The 12,395-nt window shown below is 47.9% G+C and overlaps 1 protein-coding gene across 1 annotated transcript in view; it reads right to left on the bottom strand.

The window, feature by feature from the left end:
• Nucleotides 1-1,655: 1,655 nt before the first annotated feature.
• The window catches only part of MRPL48 (mitochondrial ribosomal protein L48), an 85,297-nt gene continuing 74,557 nt past the window's right edge, over nucleotides 1,656-12,395 (bottom strand). The window contains exons 7-9 of the mRNA XM_089305770.1: nucleotides 5,266-5,368; nucleotides 2,842-2,931; nucleotides 1,656-1,935 (exon numbers count right to left, since the gene is read on the bottom strand). Of these exons, the coding sequence (XP_089161896.1) occupies nucleotides 1,861-1,935; nucleotides 2,842-2,931; nucleotides 5,266-5,368 (268 nt within the window). The 3' untranslated portion in view covers nucleotides 1,656-1,860. The remainder of the gene's footprint in view (nucleotides 1,936-2,841; nucleotides 2,932-5,265; nucleotides 5,369-12,395) is intronic.

Here is a 12,395-nt window from a genome sequence, read left to right as displayed (position 1 = left end):
TCCCCCAGCTTTACACTCATCCATTAGCTGCTGCTCTTTTATCTTCCCCAAGCAGACTCAGCAATGAGCAACTGCACAGCCAGATATCAGTTCTCACCTGGAACGTCCACCAGTGGGGTCACCTGGAAGTCCTGAGCTGCGGAACCCTCCATTTTAATTCAGAAAAGCCTTTTTAATTGAGGACACTCACTATCTCAACAGCCTTCCTTTACTTTTTTTTTTTTTTTTAAGATTTACTTATTTATTGGAAAGGCAGAGTTACAGAGAGGCATACATAGGTAGAGGGAGAGCGGTCCATCCAATGGTTTACTCCCCAGATGGCTGCAGCAGCCAGAGCTGCGCCAATCTGAAGCCAGGAGCCAGGAGCTTCTTCCGGGTCTCCTACGTGGGTGCAGGGGCCCAAGAACTTGGGCTATCTTCCACTGCTTTCCCAGGCCATAGCAGAGAGCTGGATTGGAAGAGGGGCAGCTGGGACTAGAACCAGCGCCCATGTGGAATGCTGGCACCGCAGGAGGAGGCTTAGCCCATCACGCCACAGGGCTGGGCCTCCTCCTTTACTCTTAAACCTTGTGAAGGACTCAGATCCTCTAGTTACCTTTGGAGACCAAGCAAAACACCAAAATAACAGCAAGACTGATGCTGATAAGCTTCAGAGAAACAACGCAATGCTCCCCCTGGGTAGGGGTATTTCAGAAAAACAGGTACAGAAGAAAAAAGTGTGCCTCTTACAGGCTGTGTGACCCAGGGACCTCAGTTTCTTCATCTGTAAAATGGATAACACCAAAACCTCCAAGAAAATCCACATGAAGTACATGGCCTAACAAGAGCTTGATAAATGTTAGATACAAAAACATTCACATACACATAGCAGAGACTCCCATGCACTCCTGCAGACCCTCATGCGGGTCCCTGTCCACGTGCACAGATGCACACCACCCTGAAAGACAGGCAGGAGGACTGCAATGAATGTGTTCCTAGCCCAGGGCCCACCCCATTAAGGAACAGTGGTTTTGCACAAGGGTATGGATGTACTGATTCTCAGAACAGTGGCAATGGTAGAAGTCGCCAGGGCTGGCAGTCCTCAGAGAGGGGGCCCTGCACCAGCATCATCGGCACATTCCAGACCCTCATTAAACCTGTTTTCTCCTCTCTAAAATCAGGATAGTCTCTCTGTAGGGACTTCCTTTACATTTTTTTTGTCTATGAATTTTACCTCAAAAAGACCAGGCAGTGGTTGGAATTTGGTTCATGGGCCATTTGCTGACCCCTGACCACGATCAACTTCAATTCTTTGCTTAAATTAGTTCCTGGCAAACTCTTTAACCTTGACTCAAATACTTAGAAGTCATTCACTACCCCCCAAAGCACCCTGATTCCCTCATGGACAGACCCTGATTCCACCTGGAGTGTTTTCACTTATGAATCCAAAATCTCTCGCAGTGGCTTCTACGCAGAGAGAATCCGCTTATGATCACCTGCTTCCCATCAGGACTCCAGGGTACAGTGATTAAACCGTGAGTTCGCTCTGAAGACACAGGAAAGGAGAACGTGCTTCTGTGCTAAAGCACCAGCAGAGAGAAACAGAATCTCCCACAGACGGTGCAGGACAGCACAGGACAGGCTGCACCCACCCCAATACACCAGCAACTACAGCACCGTGATGACAGATTTTTATTAAATGGAAGACATGGGAGATGGGGCGAGAAGTGGCAAGCACAGCCACGGGAGAGCAGGCATTCCTGGCTACGGGAACCAGAAGTTATGAAGTCTAGGATTAGGTTCTCCTGCTTAGCTCTGACACTCAGGAAGGTCCTCTCCGTGGCACTCGCTCTCACCAGCGCTGGCATGAATGCATGTGCGCTAGTTCAGTTTGGCCAATAGTTCTTCCAGTTCAGGCCGGGCTTTGAACCGTCCTTTGAAGTCTTCTTCGGTGTGCTGGAGAGAGAGGAAAATCAGGAGGAAGTACTGCAGGGCTTTTCATTACCCAGACACGCACAACACTGAAAGAGGGCCCATCAGCCGGCTCTGTGGAGAATGATACGGCCTAGACTTACTGAGCACCTGCTGTGTGCCAGACTTGTATTAGGTCCCAGGGATTCAAAGTTGAATCAGACTTAATAACCCTTGAGGCAGACATATAAGTAACTGATGTAAAAATGTTGTAAATACTACACCAGCGGCATTTAAGAGAAAGAGAGAATGTCAAAATTACCCTTCTGATAGGCGCTTTTCTGTGACTGGAATATTAAGTCCACCTGCTCAGCACGCTCTCTCCCTGCGTGCAGACCTGTGGGACACTAAACGTGCCCTGGGCACAGGGGAGCTGCGTGAAGCAGGACGCCCCGCTGAGATGACCGCAAGGATCTGGGTCACAGGAAGGGTCATCTGGGCAAGCGCCCCGCACACCAGCACGTGACGTGAAGTTCTCGGCGTTCCACCAGTTTTCCATGCCTGACCAAACATCCTTCCTGAGCGTGCCCAGTCAGGCTACCGGCAGGCCTTGAAGGACACTTTGGTGTTTGTGTACATAATCTTAAACCAGGTTCTCTGTGCTACACAACTGCCTGAAAGGGGAGAATCTGGGAGTGCCATGGGCTCACCGCTGACACCAGGACGCCGTGACAGTGCACAGCCCCTGATGTCTACAGAGCGGTAGCTCTGAGGCCTTGGCGGAGCCAGAATGTTGACCACGGCTCCAGCAGCCTGCACACCTTTCCTGATCATTGTGTGGCCTTAATTATCCACATTTCTGTTGTGACCAAAGCCGCAGTCCAGATGTTCTTACCCTAATTTTGAGCACAAGGAGGCCACCAGGGGGCCACTTTCCAAGCTAGCACCTACCTCCCTCACTGACAGTCTGACTCCTTCAGGAAGATTACTCTGGATTATTTCCAAGAAAATCTCTGCAAACGTAGCACTCAAACCGCTGATCTGCAAAATCAAAGAAGAATTGCACTGAAAGCCAGGTGATCAGGCGGACTTGGCACGAACTCAAATGCTGGTCAGCTCCAGTGTGCAGACCAGGAGGGCCCAAGGGTGGACGAGGAACACCCGGAGCTGATTCTGAGCCTGGCCTTTGCAGGATTTCCTTTGCCATTTGATCGTAGAGATGGCCACTGCCAGTATCTGCTCCTGTAGGCAATGGAGGTCATAACTGGACCAAGAGGTTATCAAGCCCAGGCTGATTTTCTGATTCATCTCAGTGCTTATCCACATAGACCAAGACCTGACTGCTGTCAGATCCTGTCCTGAGAGACCCAAATATGTGGTAGATGGGGGTGCAGGAGGATTCAAGGACCTGCAAGAAAAATACCTACACAGTTCAGCTAAGGTCAAATAAAACTTCTAGAGGAGGTGACATCTGGGTGGAATCTTGGAGAAAAACTGGATTAAACTGGAAGAAGTCAATATAATGTGGAAAGTTTTCAGGCAGAGAAAACAGTTCAATAAAATGGGAGAAGGGGAGAGTGAGTATTTTGGTGTAGTGGGTTAAGCCACCATTAGGATGCCTATATCCCAAACTGGAGTCCCTGGTTCAGGTTCCTTCCAATCAGTTTCCTGCTGATGCACCTGAGAGGAAGCAGATGATGGCTCAAGTATGTGGGCTCCTGCACCCACATGGGAGACCCTGATGGGGTTCCTAGGTCCTGGCTTCAGCCTGGTCCAACCCCAACATTGTGGGCATTTGGGGAGTGAACCAGCAGATGGAAGATCTCTCTCCATTTTTTCCTCTCTCTCTCTCTCTCTGCCTTTCAAGTAAATAAATTTTTTTTAAGATTTATTTATTTATTTGAAAGTCAGAGTTACACAGAGAGAGGAGAGGCACAGAGAGAGAGAGGAAGAGAGGTCTTCCATCTGCTGGTTCACTCCCCAATTGGCCACACGGCTGGAGCTGCACCAATCTGAAGCCAAGAGCCAGGAGCTTCCTCTGGGTCTCCCATGCGGGTGCAGGGGCCCAAGGACTTGGGCCATCTTCTACTGCTTTTTCAGGCCACAGCAGAGAGATGGATCAGAAGTGGAGCAGCCGCGACTCGAACCGGTGCCCATATGGGATGCCAGCATTACAGGCGGCAGCTTCACCTGCTATACCACAGCACTGGCCCCAATAATTTTTTTTTTAATAATAAAATGAGGAGGCATAACAATGTTAGAGAATTAAAACCAGCTCATGTATGCCTGGAGTGAATGGGATGTGAAGAGGAAAAGCAGGAGCCAGGAACTGCTAACCTACAGTTCACCTGACTGCTAATCTGCAGTTCAGACTTTACCCTATGGGCCTCAGTGGCATGTCAGATCTGTCATAAAAAGTATCACAAATAATAATACATGCCTGGTAATATTAAAGAATCAAAGATTTTAAGTACTTCAGTTTTTTAACTTAGCATACTTAAATTTAAGGTGTTACTACCTTATTCTTCTAATTACCTTGTGATATGTTTCTTGAATGGATCAAAAGGGGGGGATGCCTATACAATGGAATATTATTTGGCAATAAAAAATAATTAAGTATTGATGCATGCTATAACATGGATGGATTTTGAAAACATTATGCTAAAGAAACCAGATGTGGGATATAGTGACACAGCTGGTTAAGTCACTGCTTGTGACGCCAGCATCCTATATTGGAGGGCTAGATTAGGTCTCTGCCACTCTACTTATGATCCAGCTTCTTGCTAATGTGCCTGGGAAAGCAGCAAATTATGGCCCAAGTACTTGGCCACTGCTACCCATGTGAGAGACCAGGATAGAATTCCTGGCTTGGCCCAGCCCCAGCTGCTTCCAAATAAATAAATAAATCTTAAAGATAAAAAAAGAGGGCCGGCACTGTGGAATAGTAGGTTAAGCCTTTGCTTGCAGTGCCGATATCCCATATGGGCGCTGGTTTGAGTCCTGGCTGTTCCTCATCCTATCCAGCTCCTTGCTGATGGCCTGGGAAAGCAGTGGAAGATGGCCCAAGTGCTTGGACCCCTGCATCTGTGGGGCATCAAGTGCTGAAGTCCAGCAGATGACCAGGTATTAGGCTCGAAGGACTGGCAATACCCACATCTGGGGGTTATGTATATAATGGTGCTGAGACCAGAGGAATGAAGGAATTTGCTCCAGAGCAAGGCATTATAAAAGCAAGGATGGAGAGGTCAAAAACTGAATCCTGAGAACATTATTCCAAGGGCAGGAGAAAGGAAGAAAAGGGTATGGCAGAAGGGGAAAAAGCAGACAGAAAACCCAGGAGAGGCAAATAGATTTCAGTTCTCCCAGGCTGCCTACCTGAACCACTCGCTCATGTGTGGTAAGGACTGAGTCCACGAACATTTTGGTGCCTTGATCCTGCAGCTGCAACACCTCCATGGTTTTGGTGGGCATCGCGTAACTGTGGGAAGGAAAATCAGCTATTCAGAGGGTTCACTGGAGTCAGCAGCCCCACTCCAACGTGGCAGTGCGTGAGTACAGCGGCTGCCGCGTGCAGCAGCTCCTGGAATCTAGGGATGCTTACTTGCTGCCAGGAACAAAGTAACCAGACCCCCTCTCCCTTCTCCTGACGTCCTAGACTCCCTATGGACCAGGCCATGCTTAATGCCTGTGTGTCCCCAGCCATGCTTAACACAATGCTCAGAATGCAGCATGGTGATTCAAAACCATTTGCTGCTACTGAAGAACATCCATTTCTGAGAGAATGGAGCGCTCACTGGGTACGCCTGGGAGGCCTGCCTTGTGCTGCTTCTGTCCTGGAGAAATAAGGCATGAAACCCAGGGTTCTAGAACGGAATTTCGTGACCTCAGCACTAATGAAATTGTAAACCAGGCCGGCGCCGCGGCTCACTAGGCTAATCCTCCGCCTAGCGGCGCCGGCACACCGGGTTCTAGTCCCGGTCGGGGCGCCGGATTCTGTCCCCGTTGCCCCTCTTCCAGGCCAGCCCTCTGCTGTGGCCAGGGAGTGCAGTGGAGGATGGCCCAAGTCCTTGGGTCCTGCACCTCATGGGAGACCAGGAGAAGCACCTGGCTCCTGCCATCGGATCAGTGCAGTGCGCCGGCCGCAGCGCGCAGGCCGCGGCGGCCATTGGAGGGTGAATCAACGGCAAAGGAAGACCTTTCTCTCTGTCTCTCTCTCTCACTGTCCACTCTGCCTGTCAAAAAATTAAAAAAAAAAATTGTAAACCAGGTATTTCTTTGTTCTGGGGCTGGCCTATATATCATTATCTGTATCCACTGGATGACAACAGTATATATAAGTCATAAGTCAGATTTTCTCCAGACATGAGTAAATGTCGATGGGCAGCCTCTCCTGGGCTGAGAGTCACTGTTGCAGAGTCCGTGTTCATGCCAGTCAGCTTTGGCAGGTCCACATGCAGCAGGGGACAGAACACCGGCCTCGGAGTCAATGTCGTCCTGCCACTTACTAGCAGCATTCACTTCAGTAAATCACTTCCCTTCCTGGCCTCAGTTTCTTCACGTGTGAATGGGATTAGAACCTGGGACTGTATCAATAGATAACAGTGAGGACTGGGTGTAGAGATGAGACAGGACTGGACTAAAGCTACACAGAAATATAATATTAGTGTAGGGGCTGGCACTGTGGCATAGCAGGTAAAGCTGCCACCAGCAGTACTAGACTCCCATATGGGTGCCAGTTTGAGTCCTGGTTGCTCTACTTCCAATCTGGCTCTCTCCTGTGACCTAGGAAGGCAGCAGAGGATGGCCTAAGTCCTTGGGCCCCTGCACCCACGTGAGAGACCCAGAGGAAGCTCCTGGCTCCTGGCTTCAGATTGGTGCAGCTCTGGTTGTTGCAGCCACCTGGGTAGTGAACCAGTGGATAGAAGACCTCTCTCTCTCTCTCTCTCTCTCTCTCTGTGCTTCTGCCTCTGCCTCTCTGTAACTCTGCCTTTCAATTAAATAAATAAATCTTTAAAAAGAATTAGTGTCAGGTTCATCTTATCAAAGAGTCCATCAAACTGAAAATATGAAATATTAATAATGATGGTAGGACTGAATTTTCAAGCCTCACAAAGTTTCATCACTTAATAGTGAGGGGCAAGGCCCTCTACAGATAAAGTCTACAAAGGTAAGTTTAATGTAATAGAAAATAGATTAGAAACAGTACACTCTTGGATTTAAATATTGGCTCCATCATTTATTTATTTATTACCTACTTGAATTTGGACAAATTAGCTATTTAAGCTTCTTTAGCTTTTTTTAAAAAAAGATTTATTTATTTATTTGAAAGTCAGAGTTACATACAGAGAGAGGAGAGGCAGAGAGAGAGAGAGAGGTTTTCCATCTGATGGTTCAGTCCCCAGTTGGTCACAACGGCCCAAGCTGCGCTGATCCAAATCCAGGAGCCAGGAGCTTCTTCCGGGTCTCCCATGCAGGTGCATGGGCCCAAGCACTTGGGCCATCTTGTACTGCTTTCCCAGGCCATAGCAGAGATCTGGATTGGAAGTGGAGCAGCTGGATCTCTAACCGGCACCCATATGGGATGCCAGCGCTTCAGGCCAGGGTGTTAACCTGCTGTGCCACAGCGTCTGCCCCAGCTTCTTTAGCTTTAAAATGAGAATAATAATTTTGTACATACTTCATAGTGCTGATGCAATGATTAACTGAAATTACATAAGTGATTCTCCTGGCATGGTGCATCCACAAATGTCAGCTCTCTTGTTCCTGGAAGCAGTTGGTAGACACTGATTTTGCCATCTCTCTCATGTAGCTACTCTAATATCCCCTCCCACTTTTCAGCACAAGCTCTTGATATTTTCTTCCAAATCAAATATTATAATAATTTCCCAATTTAAAAAACTAGGACACAATCACAGGCTTCTTATGGAAGATCAAATAAAATAACTAGGTAAAAGCTTTCAGGAAATCAAAAAGCACTCTAAAATGTTGCTTCCCCTAAATGTAAAAAGCATTGTAAGATGTCACAGATAGGACTGACTGACTGAACTAGGCGTGGTCAGCCTTTTCACTTTTTTTGGGTTTTACTCTTCCATACTTATTTTGGCAAGATTGCACTGATTTGCTTATTTACTCAGCCCTCCAACAAACATCTACTAACAGCCTCTCCTATCAGAGGCACTGCAGTGGGCAATATGCAGTCTTTAGGATGCTCACCGAGAGGAAGCACCTTGGAGAGACAAGGAGATACACAAACATCTGTACTACACAAAGACAGAAGCACTCATAGGTGTGTGCCAAGGACTGAGGATGAGGGAGAAAGAGCAGCAGGCTCAGGGAAGGCCTCCCTGGTGAGGGAAAGTCTTACCGCGATGTAAAGAATGAGCATAGGCACTGGCCTGGAGAGCATCCCCAGCCGGTACAGAAGTAGCTACACAGGGCAGGAGGCATGAGAAGCCTTCAAAGAGAACCAACAGAAAACCAAAATACCAGGCACTTTGGTTACACCAAGATTAAGCCCAGGCAGTTCAGTGCAGGACAGTCAATACAGCGGGGTGATGCAGGAAGACAGCCTATTAGAGTGGACTCCGTGGTCCCAAATACGCTCTTACCCCCACCTGCAAGCTAGCAGGATGAATTTTTTTTTTTTTTTACATGTATTTGGGCTGGCGTTGTGGTCTAGTGGGTTAAGACGCACCTGTGAGGCCAGCATCCCATATGAGCACCAATGTGTGTCCTGACTGCTCCACTTCTGACCCAGCTCCCTGCTAAAGCACCTGGGAAAGCAACAGAAGATGGCCCACATGCTTGGGCCCCTGCACCCAGGCAGGAGGCACTGATGAAGCTCCTTGCTTCAGCTGGCCCAGCCCGGCTTTTGTGGCCATTTGGGGAGTGAAGCAGGGAGACATCTTCCATCTGCTGGTTTACTTCCCAAATGGCTGCAACAGCCCGGGCTGGGCCAGCTGAAGGCAGGAGCCGGGAACTCTCTCCCTGGAATTCTTAGGCAGTTTCAGTTACAAGCCGAGTCACAGGTAAGTCAAAAGATCAGAAGTTTGTGTCAACTACGATGTTAAAAAAAAAAAAAATGGGAAGGGAATATGCATTTGTTAGTTATACTCTGGTCATCTCAAAGTACAACAGGCCTTGAAAAGACAGGAGTACAGGTGATTTTCTGCACTTTCCAAAACTCTGCCATAAGTATTACTTGGATGATCACACAGTAAAAACAGAGAAGAAACAAATGAATTTCTAGAGTCAACCTAACGTGATGAGGGCTGTCATGTCTGGGAAGTATCAGCTGGGAAGGGACAAAGTTCTGGGGGACTCAGAATCTGTGGATTTCACTTTGTGAAAGTTAGACCTCAGTTTTAAAAATTGTAAGTAGGTTAAAAAAAAATAGAAATTTCGTCTCACAGTCCACAGAGCACAGGAGCTGGGTCAGCTTGCCTGATCTCCCCAGGCAGCTGCTCAGCGAGGGGTGGGTGCAGGCAGATTAAAGAACTTGCAGGAGAGGGCTCTGCCCGCTCTCCTGTGTGAGCTGCAGCTGCAGCAAAGCAGACCCTCTCCAGAACAAAAGCCAGCACACCTCTCTCCAGCCCAACTCCAACACAAGGTCACAGTTCATCCCTTCCACCACCGCCACTCCTAGGAGAAAAATAGATCAAGATGAAATGAAGAGCAGAAGGAGAGAATTTCATGTCTGAAAAGCTGGGCAGAAGAATGTCTAACAACACAATAGTCTGGAAACCTCAATCAGCACAAGCGCAAGGAAGTGAGCTGCTAAAAACAAACAGCTTTCTGTGCTCTGGGCTATTTGAAGCAAAGAAGCAGAAAAAAGGCATAAAGCAGCATACCTATCATTCATTCTGCTGTTCTGGGAACCACGCCTGTGCCTGTCAGAACTCCACCCACGTGGCAGGAATTTGGTGCAGTGGTGAAGACACAGCTTGGGACACCTGGATCCCACAGCAGAGTGCCTGGGTTTGAGTCCTGGCTCTGCTCTTGATTCCAGCTTCCTGCCAGTGTGCACTCTGGGAGTCAGTAGGTGAGGGTTCAAGTGTCACCCACGTGGGAGAACTGGATTGAGTTCAGGCTCCTAGTGTGCCATCTGTTGTGGGCATTTGGGGAGGAAATCAACAGGTGAACAATCTGTCTCTCTGCTTCAAATAAATTAAAAATAAATCAATAGGCCGGCGCCATGGCTCAATAGGCTAATCCTCTGCCTGTGGCGCTGGCACACCGGGTTCTAGTCCCGGTTGGGGCGCCGGATTCTGTCCCAGTTGCTCCTCTTCTAGTCCAGCTCTCTGCTGTGGCCTGGGAAGGCAGCAGAGGATGGCCCAGGTGCTTGGGCCCTGCACCCCATGGGAGACCAGGAGAAGCACCTGGCTCCTGGCTTTGGATCAGCGCTGTGCACCGGCTGCAGTGCACTGGCCACGACGGCCATTGGGGGGTGAACCAACAGAAAAGGAAGACCTCTCTCTCTCTCTCTCACTGTCCACTCTGCCTGTCAATAAATAAATAAATAAATAAATAAATAAACATTTTAGAAAGAACTCAATCCTAATCAATAAACACTTATTCAGTGCCTACAGCATATCAGTACTAGACCAGGCCTTAGGGTCAGACCACTAGTGAAGACAGACACAATCCTTGTCTTAAAAAGCTTGAAGTCTACTAGGAAAGACCAGTGACAATCAAGTGATTAAAAGGTAAAGAACGCACATATGAAGGACAAGTCATATCCCTTTTACTTCTCCTATGTAAATAACAAAGGAGCCCAATGAAATGAGTCTCTAAAGAAGTAACATTCAAGATGATGCAGAAGGAAAAAGTGGGGGTCAGGTGAAGGGGGAAGGGTCAGCTAAGCTTTAGAGAGCACATGCAAGGTCCTGAAATGGAGAGAGACAAAAGTAAAGCCTGTGTAGTTGGAAGGGAGAAGAGGGGCACGAAGTGTGAGCGAAGGCAAGAGAGGCCAGCCCAGGCCGTGGTGCACCCAGCATCATGATCCTAAGGGCGTGGGGAGCCATGGAAGGGTCTTAGCAGGGGAGTGACACCATCATACTTCCAGTTTAGAAGATCACCGCTTAGTGGAGAAGCACTTGGAAGAATTGAAAATTGGAGGAAAAAGAGCAGGTTCAAATCCAGACCTTGCCACTTGCTAAATCTCTGTGGGAAAGCTTCCACTGTATTAATAATAATAGCAGCCAACAGCTGCATGTGGTTCTAAGTGCTTTCAAGGCGTTTTCACGATAGCCTTTTTAGACAGGTTCTTTCATTAACCCATTTTACAGATGAGGAAACCAAGGCACAGAGAGGGGTAAGGAGACTGCCCAGTGTCACACAGTAAGGAATGCAGCAGAGGACGAGAACAGGGCAGGCAGCCTGGCTCCCGGTTGATGCTTTGACCCACTAAGCACAAGCTGTTTGCGTGGAGCTTCCTCAGAGCCTTGCTGGTAGCAGTGCTCGGCAAATGTCACTGCCTTTCTGCCTCACTCCGGTGCAGCCTGGGCTTGTCACAGCCAGGTTTTCAAAACAGCCTCTTTAAAAGGAGTCCTGAAATTTTAAAACACAGACCCAGGGAACTGATCCACTGTAGGTATGACAGTGACATTTAATGCCTCTTTGCCACCACATCCTCTGAAAAGCTACCCTGCCAGCTGACAAAAAGGTCCTCATTAATTATTAAAAACAATCAACACTATTCAGAACGTTTCCTAAGTGCCAGTGTCTGTGCTAAGTGTTGTTAAATACTATCTTAATTACTGTTTGGAACTCAAAGAAATAAAAAAACTCTCATCCTCATTACATAGATGAAGAAACTGAAGTTCAGAATTTCTCAAGGTCATGTTGCTAAGAACTGATAGAGCCATACCTGAACACTGGCAGCTTGATTCTAGTTTGAATTCTTGACCCCTTGTGATTCCAGGTGGGCTTGCAGGCCAGCCGATAGTATGAAAACTGCCATGAGCCCACCATGAGACAAGAAGCATGCACCAGTCAGTAAATGCACTGTTTAATTCAGCAACTTTTCTTCTATCAGTAAGAAAGACTTTGTTGATGAAGGGAGCAAAGTATGAATCCTGGTCTGTTCTCAGGGCAGTACTAGGAGAGGCACTGCCCTAAACCACTGTGCTATTCTGGCTGCTTGAACCGACACTGCAGCTTATCCTCACCTACGACCTTCCACAGTGTGATAAGCACATCTCTCAGACTGCATGTGCCTGCGTGTGCGTGTGCGCTGTGCGTATGGGTATACTCCCTGAAATCAGGGACATTTCATCTTAGGATCTTCCAGTCGGAATAACTAGTTCAGTACCTACCACATGGCTTGATCAACAGTTTCTGGATTGATTAATTAATCAAAAGCACTTGCATTACATTTTAGGCAATGTGCACTACATAACTGGGTTCTACAGTCACATTCGATAACCTGGCACCCTGCAAAATGACTGAATGTCTCCCATTGGCAGGCCATGTGCTAGCTGCAAAAGAAACAAAGGACAGGGGCC

This window comes from Oryctolagus cuniculus, chromosome 1, assembly GCF_051225735.1.
Source record: "Oryctolagus cuniculus isolate XC-2025 breed Fujian yellow rabbit chromosome 1, ASM5122573v1, whole genome shotgun sequence".
In the NCBI taxonomy this organism is placed as follows: Eukaryota; Metazoa; Chordata; class Mammalia; order Lagomorpha; family Leporidae; genus Oryctolagus; species Oryctolagus cuniculus.
The sequence above is the reverse complement of the archived record's forward strand: the minus strand, read 5'-3'. Positions and strand labels throughout refer to the sequence as shown.